At 40.4% G+C, this 9,963-nt stretch overlaps 2 protein-coding genes across 2 annotated transcripts; one reads left to right on the forward strand and one right to left on the reverse strand.

Moving 5' to 3' along the window:
* Nucleotides 1-196: 196 nt before the first annotated feature.
* zgc:112334 (uncharacterized protein LOC619199 homolog) lies at nucleotides 197-4,460 on the reverse strand. The gene is made up of 12 exons (XM_018681418.2): nucleotides 4,332-4,460; nucleotides 3,446-3,725; nucleotides 2,573-2,680; nucleotides 2,384-2,480; nucleotides 2,161-2,290; nucleotides 1,874-2,077; nucleotides 1,650-1,781; nucleotides 1,298-1,397; nucleotides 1,031-1,202; nucleotides 791-935; nucleotides 619-673; nucleotides 197-525 (listed from the first exon to the last, which is right to left on the reverse strand). Exons 2-12 carry the CDS (start codon nucleotides 3,485-3,487, stop codon nucleotides 379-381), a joined length of 1,332 nt encoding a protein of 443 aa, XP_018536934.1. The 5' UTR covers nucleotides 3,488-3,725; nucleotides 4,332-4,460; the 3' UTR covers nucleotides 197-378.
* On the forward strand, nucleotides 4,447-9,653 carry LOC108886512 (transmembrane protein 43). Its single transcript, XM_018681407.2, has 12 exons — nucleotides 4,447-4,590; nucleotides 5,567-5,713; nucleotides 5,802-5,936; nucleotides 6,520-6,614; nucleotides 6,735-6,784; nucleotides 6,882-6,951; nucleotides 7,050-7,120; nucleotides 7,212-7,339; nucleotides 7,443-7,517; nucleotides 8,004-8,105; nucleotides 8,240-8,357; nucleotides 8,445-9,653. Exons 1-12 carry the CDS (start codon nucleotides 4,573-4,575, stop codon nucleotides 8,645-8,647), a joined length of 1,212 nt encoding a protein of 403 aa, XP_018536923.1. The 5' UTR covers nucleotides 4,447-4,572; the 3' UTR covers nucleotides 8,648-9,653.
* The last annotated feature ends 310 nt before the right edge of the window (nucleotides 9,654-9,963 follow it).

A 9,963-nucleotide genomic window follows, 5' to 3' on the forward strand; every position in this document is an offset into this window, starting at 1 on the left:
CTTAAAGGATAAATATGGATATGTACAGTTAAAATAGTGGCTGTTAGGTCACCTTGGTCCACGTGTCAGGTTAATAAGAGCCATACCCCAGTAAAGTGGCATTGATGGTTATAGAGTATTACTGTACTGTGTCTCAAACCAAAACAATGCAGATGCAGATGGATGGAACTCGAAATGATTGGACAAAAGACAGAAATTTTCTCCAAACTGTTCCTCAACATCATCATATTTTATAGACTCACAAAAGGGAGAAATTATACCAAACAAATTACAGCGAGAAAAAGACATCCAACATTTACATAGTACACTCACAATCCAGTCTACGTGCTACGTAACACCGTCTGACCAGTTATTTGGTCCTGATGTTGGAAGTCTTCATTAGTCATCGTCAGAGTTGTGAGACTGGTGCCTCTGTGATCCTCTGAAGCAGAGCTCTGCTCCTGTGATCCGGCGGTACAGGTCTTTGATGTCCTCACATTCAGACTCAAAGTGGTTTGTAGCATCACACGAGCGGGACACGAATATCTAGCGAGGGAAGAGGACAGAGACCCATCACACTCCATCCTTTTTAAAAAAAATTTACTTATCTCGTTTCTGTTGGAGGAATACTCTCATTACCTGACTCTTTTTTCCATCTTCGTTGGGAACTAGCAGGTTGCTGATTGAAACAAATCTAGATTCGAGGTGGTGACAGGAAACAACATAAGTTAAATATTGTTTAAAATGTCATTTTTCTGACACAACAATAGAAGACAAACTGTAAAACTAATGACTAAGAAGTGTCACTAACTTCTGAGCGATTGGCTCGAGGAGCTCCAACCCAGGATGAACTTCCTTCTCTGGGTCGCTGGTTTCTATGGTCGTGCTCACTGTGGCGATGTACATCCCATCTGAGGCCACATTGTGAGCATACGACACTACGGTTATGTAAATGTCTGCAGTGGAGAAACAGAGAGGGAGTAGTCCATGCATTATAAGACAGAGTGATCATCTTTGCAATGTCAAATTCAACCAAAATCAGACATAATACCTGATTTCCTGTTGAGTTGAGCTTGAGGGATGATGATTTGGCAGGAGTTGGTCTCATGGGTGTTTTTAACTGGATGATTTAATAAACAGATGACCCTTATGACCCGCCCCACTTTCCTCACTCGATTGGGAACATAGCTGGGATCACAGATTAGCTGTTTACAGTGGAACAGCTGTTAAAGACAGAGAAAATACAAATTCACTGAGCGCCTCCGCCACATTTTGATCCAGTGCCTCCACCACTGTTTTTTTCTTCATCTTCTCTTACCTTCCCCTCAGATTTCACAGCGTTTACTTTGCCGTTTTCCATCACAATCTCATCCACTGCTCTGTTCAGCAGGAAAGTTCCTCCGTACTCTGCGCTCAGTCTGAAACACACAGAGGCAGGATGGGTAGTGTCAACCAAACATACTGACTGGAGTGAATCCCCAAATGTTTCCATAAACGTTGGGGACCATAAACATCTAGAAGTTGCTGGTAGCTGCACTGACTGTAATGAGAGGTCAAACTGAAACTCTTTTTCCAGACTGTATTGAAGAAAAACTGAGTATTTGTTTTTTGATCTGATAAAAAACCTTCTAAAACATTGATAGAATGCTCAGAACTAGTGTGAGTATAACCTGGCAAATCCCTGTGGTAGTTCTCCCAGACCGTACACAGGGTAGAGGTATGGACTGGTGTTGTGTCGGGACAAAGACTCAGAGTACAGCTTGATCCGTCTGATGGTTTCCACACAGGGCTGGTCCAGGTAACTGCAGGGACACCGGGTGACAGTAAATGAGATCAGGCAGGTTTTAACCTGAAGTATCATCTGCCAGCAAATGTTTCTGTTCCTGTGACTGACCTGTCACTGCTGTGTAAGGCTATGGCGTGACCTGTGAACTCCATAACGTCTAATCCCAGGTCGTAGCGGCAGAAAAGGTCCCGTGTGGTGGTTTTGTTAGGATCCACGTCCTGATAGGTCCGAGGATTTCTCACGTCAAAGTTCAGGGTGAAGAGCAGCAGCTTCCTGAACCTTCTCTTGTCAAACATGCCCATCAGATCTGAAACATTGTGTTTTTGTTAAACATTATCAAACAGAACAAATAAATGTGCATGGAAAATTATTTAATAACAGAGTGTCACCTGAAGCTTTGGGCTTCTTCCTCTGTGGCAGGGACTTTGTGCAGTTTCCCTGCTTTGTATACATAGCTGCCCTCGACGACTTTGAAGTCCAGATACCGAGTAACCTCAGTGTGCACCAAGATTTTCACCAGCTGGCCTAATGCAAACAGACAGCACTCATGTTAAGTCATTTAGACTAATGCAAACAGAACATACTGCACACTTAAGACGAATAAAACTGAGCTCTCACCATGGGCAAGAAAAAATTTGGGGATGAGGTCAACATTCCACTCTTTCCCTCGGCCCATAGATTTAGCAGGACCTCGGACCTTAAACTTCTTGTACAGCTGTAAATGTAGAAACATACTAGAAAATAAACACCACCAATCATCAGTGGTAAGATGCGTGTCTGCTTATGTTGCTGTTTGTGTGAACACACCTCCTCAAGGGGAGAAATGGATGCACTCTCTCCTCCATGGTAGGGATTTTTGTCAATGTGAAGAACCTTTTTCCCACTTTGAGACATCAAACCAGAGAGGATGCATTCCTGAGACAGACAGAGGAGCAGCTAGTTAGTAGGTCAGATGGTGTCAGAATCACTTAAAGTGCAGGGCAGCAGTGGGCCGTGTGCACCCACAGATCAGGATGAGTACAATGATGTCATTTAATAAATCCCTTTAACAGCAAACAGGAGCTTAGAGGGTCTGCACGTTGATCAAGTAAAAGAAGAATTTCACTAATAGACAAACTTTACTGTCACTTATACTATCAAGAGGAATTATAGCGAAGGAGAAAATGAAAGAACTGATGATTTAATAATTGTTAGGCAACAAGTACAAAACATAAATGTGTGTCTCTGCATCTGTTCTTGAAGAATAATTTAATTGTGGTAATGGACAATTATTGTGAGGGATCTTTTTTTTTGTTTAGTGCATTCCAAGTGTTGGTCATGGCACTACTTGATCCTTTTGTCAAATGGATCAAGGCAACTGAGAAAACAGAACTTGCAGTGACATTTAAATTGAGTTACACCTGTAATAAGCAGGTTTTGATGTGAATTAAGTAGAAATATCATGTGATTGTTGCAGAAAACTTGAATTTCCATTGTGTTTTTTGCATGTACACTTTACCCAAATGCAAGACTAGACGACAAAATCCATGTTTTTTGCAGCCTTTAATCAATTAAATAGCTGCCAGTTACTGCGTTCCTTTGAAGTTGTCTGAGTGGATCCACAGTACTATCCTGTAAACTGACATACAGGTGACTCATACAGATGGCTACGTATTTTATATTAAATGCAAGTTTTCTTACCTTAAGTCCAGTCCCAAGCACTATGATATCATATTCCTGCATCCTAACACTCGCTCCACTTGATCCTCAGTGCCTCACTGAGTCCCAGTGCTTTTCCTGAGTGCAGTCTGTTGTTGGCTTGTGTGTGTGTGTGTGTGTGTGTGTGTGTGTGGATATACGTGTGTGTGTCCGTGCATGTGTGTGTGGGCATGTATACAGAGCAAGACACAAATATGATGATGAAGTGCTTTGTGTTCCCCTTTGCAATAATCCTCTTAAAGATTGGCACATATATGCAATGCTGTGTGTGTGTGTGTGTGTGTGCCAGAGAGAGAGAGAGAATGAGAGAGATTGAGTTAAAGAGGTGGGGTTTCCCAGTCACTGCAGATTGAAGTATTAGATGAAGATCATGCCATCAGTGGTGAAAGACGTATTCAGATCCCTTACCTGAGTTTAGTATTAATAAAGTAAATAAAACAGTGTAAAAGTACTCTTACAAGTTAAAGTCACTCAATCAAAATCCTCCTTAGGTGAAAGTATGGAAATATTGGTGATAAAATGTGGTAAAGTATGTAAAAAGTACCTATTAAGTAAAATGGCTAAAAGAACTGTATTTATCATATAATTTATCATATAATTGACAGGATTCACTGACGTTTATATGCATGTTTTATAAAATTATCATGATATCAATATCATTTACTAACTAAATATTTAACTGAAAAGTAACTAGAAATACTTAATTAAAGTACAAGAACCTCAGATGTATACTTAAATACAGTATTTCGGTAAATGTAAAATGTAAAAAAGTTATTTTCCACCAGCGGCATAATTTCAACAGTATCAAACCTCAGTCACACGCCCTGTTCTGGCTGACCCGCCACATAAACTCTATTACCCACCATACCTTGAGACAAACGTGTTGCGCTCGTTATTAATACAACAGCATTCCAGCGGCGTGGGTGGAAATACAGAGGTCTGTCACGCTCCGACTCCGCCTCCCCGGGAGAGTTCCGGGATACGCCGTGTAAAAAATAGAGCGGACCCTGTGTGAAGTAGCCGTTGGTGTGTCAGTGCTCTCCAGGCTGCTGGCATCTTCGTGTTATTCAACTTCACTGTTTAACTGTGGAGCTGAACAAGTTAGAGACATGTCTTCAGCACAGTCAGTAAGTGTTTCATTTAAACAGCTTTGGTTTCTTTTCTCAAACAAAATCTCCTCCCGGGTGTCGTTATGCTGCTAACGTTACCGGTTAGCACCTTAACTACCGCCTTTCTCAGCCTCAGTTTACAGTATGAAGCATAACGCTACTAACATCTTTACAGGCACTTCACTTACAGCCTGCCCTCGGTTGTTGAAATTCTTGTACTTGTTACATGCTACAGCAGTTCATTACGTTTTCCTGATAACTTTTTGCCCGCCGATAAATGAAAATGAACTTAGGGAGTAAAATTAGCACAGAACAAAAGAGGTGTGTCACAGCTAAAGTCTGTGTCATGGTACATAGTTTTTGACCAACCTTAAATTTGCATGGTACTTTCACTTGCCTATTTCTAATACCGGAAGAATCTGATGAAATGAGTCTGTCACAAATTCACGTAAACAAAGAAGTTGACCTCACTCACTGTTTACAAATAAAAGCTAATCTTTCTAGGAACATGTTTGAATTTAAAAATTTTAATTTGTGGGTAAATTATGTAAATATATGAACTAAACAAACGTGATCATAAAATATTTAATTTAATTGCTTTTAGGTATAGATTTCACCATACATACTGACCGAGTGATTCCTTGTTTTAGGTGAGAAAAAGTCAGATTGTGTTTGGGTAATAGTCAAATAATTGTAACAGAAAGTGACTCTTGGCAGTGATCTTGGGAGTCTTTTACTAAATCATATAATAATTAAACATTTATTTGAATTTATCATGATACACATTAAGTTATCAGCAAAGAAGGGTCTCACTCATTCCTTTAGTGGAGTCAAATCTGAATCCTCAATCCAGAATAACCAAAAACTTAAGTTTATTAGAGAAGAACTTATTCTAATTACTTGATTGGCCCAGTTAAAGTCACACATTTAATTTGATGTTAGTTGTGTTTATTGCTGACATTAAACTTCAGTTGTTTTTGCATGTTTGTCTCAGTTTTCAGGTACAGACCCAAACCAACACAAGCGTGTAACTGCTCGGTCTAACCCTGGATTTCTGGAGCGATTGAGTGAAACTGCAGGAGGAACGCTTGTTGGTGTCGGACTCTTCTTCCTCTCAATTTATGTTCTCTTCACCAACGAGGTAAGAACCACGCTCAAGTGTATCACATCAATCTGCACTCGGGGTTGAATTGTCGTGTAAAGTTCTCTGTAACGGTTTCTCTCTTCAGGGACGAGCTCTGCAAACAGCATCTTCTCTGGATGAAGGTCTTTCTCAGGTTGTGTCGTTGGGGCCTTACCTCAGCCTTGATCTGCAGAACAACAACCGTTTAGTTCACCTGTCTGCACAGCTCCACACTTTACAGGTAGGTTGTACTATTGATTTAAATTCTCTGTTGTGTCAAACTGTTTCCTCCCATCAACCATAATAAATTACCAAGCAAATAACTGTGACTAGACTTTACAAAAGTCTATTATTTAACTACATTTGACCCTCTTACAATTTCATGTCTTGTTTTACACAATGCATCCAATGCTTCTGTTTTTTTACATTAAAGCTCACATTTGTTACTTATTTTTCTTAAAATTATTGTCACTTGTATGGTGGAGTGTGGTTATTTAGTATAAGACAGTCTGCCTTTGGAATGAGACCTCTAAAACAAAAACAACAAACCCTGAATGTATGTGAATTAAATAAATCTTCATATGGATCCAAGTTTCTGTGGACACAACTTAGAGCCATGTGACACATGCAAACTAAACAGCAGAGGGAACAGGAAATGGATCCTGTGTCAACAGACTTTGTTACGGTCATACATATATATTACAAGTATTTCAGTCACGTCATTACTGAAATACTGAATTAAAGCCTTTATATGTTCAAAGACAAGTTTACCAGGTTGGTAAATTTTACTTCCAGTGATTTATCTTCTGCTTGTGTTTGTGCAGCCACTGCATGACCCCAACTACAGAGTGGTGGTGCAGGCAGTGAAGCTGAAGAGGCAGGTGGAGATGTATCAGTGGGTGGAGTACCGGGAGAGCAGGTGAGGCTGTTGTCTTGCATGTCAGCACTCAGGGTGGGGTCAGGTGTAAAAAATGTTGGCTGTAACACAGAATATTCTCAGAATGAAGACAAAGGAGTTTGTCACTGTGATTAATTTCAGGGACTACCAGGAGAACGGGGAAACAAAAACTGAGACAACGTACAGCTACAGTGAGTAACCTGGTGGTCTTTGGTAACAACGTGGCCTTGTTGAAGTTGTGTACATGTTGTGAAACTGATGTGAAGCACTGTGATTCCTTTTCTTCAGACACCGAGTGGAAATCAGAGTTGGTCAACAGTCGTAATTTTGATAAGGAGATTGGTCACCAGAACCCAAGGTACTGCAGCACTTTCGAGACTATTTTGTTGTGGAATCCAAAATATTTTTCTCTGGTTTTTCTGTGCACTTCATCTTTTAATGTAACCTTTATTCCAGTGCCATGGCAGTGGAGAGTGTGGAGGTTGTGGCTCCTGAAGTCAGAGTTGGGCCTTTCATTCTGTCTAAAGGTATCTGCAGTGTCTGAACAATCTAACATAAAAACACTACATACAGAAATTGTTTCTCAAACTGTTGAGATTCACCACTCGTCGTCCTCAGGCCTGGTGGAGCAGATAAATAACTTCAAGACACTGAGTTTGAAGAATTTCAACGCCTTTAACTTGGACCCTTTTCTCAGTATTGATGATGATTATTTCTATCACACTCAGTATCCACGCAGACCGGAGGTGAGTATCAAGATGTTCACTTCTCCCACATACTCTGTGTCTTCTGTATTCCTTATTGGTGCACTTACTGAATTGTTATTATTTGTCTGGTTTTATTCATAAGGTCGGGGATGTGCGTGTGAGATTCTCCTACGCTGGACTGAGCGGTGAGACGTCTCCACTCGGCCCTGCTCAAATTGTGAGTTTCCGTTATCATGACTTGTCAGTGAATAATTGACTTTAAGCTTTTCTACACCATGTCAGTACTGATGTAATACATATCTGTTAGTGTTTAAAACACACATTCAACAGTTCCAGCCTCTAAAAGGAGAGGATTTGTTGTATTTTGATGTACATCATTGTAAACTGAATGTCTTTGTCTATCTGAGACTAAAGATAATTCTCTGTCATTTTATTGACTAAATGCTCAATAGTTGCTGTTGTAGATTCAAGAAGACTAGTACTATTTTTTGGAATATTGCTTGGCTGCAACTAATGGTTATTGTAATTATTGATTAATCTGCATGTCATTTTTTAAACAATCAATGATCAAAATATTTGCTGGTTCTGACTATTGAGTGACTAATCGATTAATTGCTTCAGTCCTAAATGACACTGTTGGTTTCCACAGTGCTCATGCTGTTTCAGCTCTTCAGCCACTGGACAAACATGAACTGTTTTTCAGGTCAGTATTGTGGCCATGCAGAGAGGGGAGCAGCTGATGCCTTTTAAAACCAAGTCAGGAGACACTCTGGAGATCCTGTACCTGGAGGAGCTCACTGCAGAGGTCACTCTGGATTTTATTTCTCTTTTTTTGATGCTGTTGTTCAGAGAAAAGTGAAATATGTTTAATTTCCACACGCGTGGTTCACATTTTCTGCTTTGCTCGGGTACTCGATACAGTTGTGTTGTTGTCTGTAGGAGGTGTTTGCAAGGGAACATCAGTACAACAGCATGAAGACGTGGGGACTCAGGGCTGCAGGGTGGGCCCTCATGTGCATTAGTATTCAGCTGACCATGCGTATCATCTACACACTGGGTAAACAAACACTCACTTCCACACCACCCATGCCTTTCATTCATCCCTGCGCCTGTCATTCATATTCTGTCTGCTCTGTGCCTGCAGTGGACTGGGTTCCTATCCTCAGAGAGCTGGTGTCTGTGGGGCTGAAGATCTTCGCCCTGTGCGTCTCCTGCTCTCTGTCTCTCCTCACCATCGGAGTAGGTTGGCTTTTTTACCGACCATTAGTGGCGGCAGCTCTGGGAGCACTAGCTCTGCTCCCAGTGCTTCTCGCCCGCTCAGGGCTTCCAGCCAAGAAGAATGAATGACTATTGCACTGATGATTACTGCAGCAGTTACAGATGGCTGGCTGTAACGGTCCATCAGAGGTGTGAGACAGTATCATGCAGCTGGTTTTTCCACAGCAGGGTTGCCAACTGTACAGGACTTGCTTTCTTGGGTTTAACCGACTATCTATGAGATTATTTGTGTTTTGCTTTTAGTAAGTACAATAACAGGTTTAGTCCACCGTCCATCAGTGTTAACGTGGATTTGAACATTTGAAAATATTGGTGCTCACTGTCTTCTCATCCTGATGATATATTCAAGGACATACAGAAATCCTTGCGGCCTCACTGCTGATGTTGTCCTGTCAGACATGAGTGGAAGCTGTTTGTTGCGTTTAGATCTGTTGTTATCAGACGTGGCCTTTCAAATCCTCAGTGTTCTCATTCGATACACTGCTGCTCAGTGAGCAACATAAAATCACTGTAGTGTCATTTTTACTGTAAATAGAAATCACCAAAGACCTGTTTCTCCCTCTGCAGAACTGAGACTCACTTGCCACTTTATTAGTTACGTTTTATTAAACTAATGCAATCCTATCAAAAGCCCCATGACAAATCTTCATGAAGGCACAGTTTGCAGTGTTAAATATTAACCTGAACATTATAGATTTGTCACAGAGGTGTTGTTAGATTGCATTTGCTTAACTAGGTGTACCTAATAAACTGCTAAAGTAAGTTCTTTATGTATAGTATCTTCATGTGTAATCCTTTTCCATTTTATCACCAACACTTGAGGGAATATTGTGTTTGCATTTTCAAAATAATACGTTGCGTTTCTCATCAGGGAATTTTTCTGAAGTTGAAAAATTAACAACTTGAGGTAAATTATGAATAAAATTCACATACTTCTAAGTTGAAAAAGTGATGAATGCCATTGTTTCTTTAAAACGACTCCATCTTGGTACCAAAGTGGGGATCTGCAATTTTGTTCTATTGTCTGACTGCAGTTTATGTTAAATAAAGCACTTTTTTGTGTCTCTCAACCTCAGACCTTAACGACTTCTGGCTCATGTTTCCAATCAAAGTTCAAGTCAAGTTGTTGTGGAAGTACAGAGGCCAACAAGTTGAGCATAGACACTTGGTAATTTAGAAATCGTGTAGTCTGTCCATCAGAGAGCAGTGACAAATGTAATTTGTGCAGTACACACTGTCTTATTAGTCTTTTATCAACTAACTTCTTTCTTAATAAAAAATTTTGTTGACAACGTAGATTTATCACCAAAGAGCAGCTTGTATTCATTTACAGTACCTGCTGTATTTTCTAAGTGCCCTTTAGCTTGCACTGTGGCTGACCTGGG

This window comes from Lates calcarifer, linkage group LG12 (genome assembly GCF_001640805.2).
Source record: "Lates calcarifer isolate ASB-BC8 linkage group LG12, TLL_Latcal_v3, whole genome shotgun sequence".
In the NCBI taxonomy this organism is placed as follows: Eukaryota; Metazoa; Chordata; class Actinopteri; family Centropomidae; genus Lates; species Lates calcarifer.

Excerpts from the sequence above, each read along its gene's own strand:
- LOC108886512 (XM_018681407.2), top strand. Across the intron at positions 7,340-7,442 it reads AGTATCCACGCAGACCGGAG|GTCGGGGATGTGCGTGTGAG; the intron begins GTGAGTATCAAG and ends TTTATTCATAAG. Across the intron at positions 8,358-8,444 it reads GCGTATCATCTACACACTGG|TGGACTGGGTTCCTATCCTC; the intron begins GTAAACAAACAC and ends CTGTGCCTGCAG.
- zgc:112334 (XM_018681418.2), bottom strand. The coding sequence starts at position 3,487 with ATGCAGGAATATGATATCATAGTGCTTGGGACTGGACTTAAG. Across the intron at positions 2,681-3,445 it reads TGCTTGGGACTGGACTTAAG|GAATGCATCCTCTCTGGTTT; the intron begins GTAAGAAAACTT and ends TGTCTGTCTCAG. Across the intron at positions 1,782-1,873 it reads GCCTTACACAGCAGTGACAG|TTACCTGGACCAGCCCTGTG; the intron begins GTCAGTCACAGG and ends GTGTCCCTGCAG.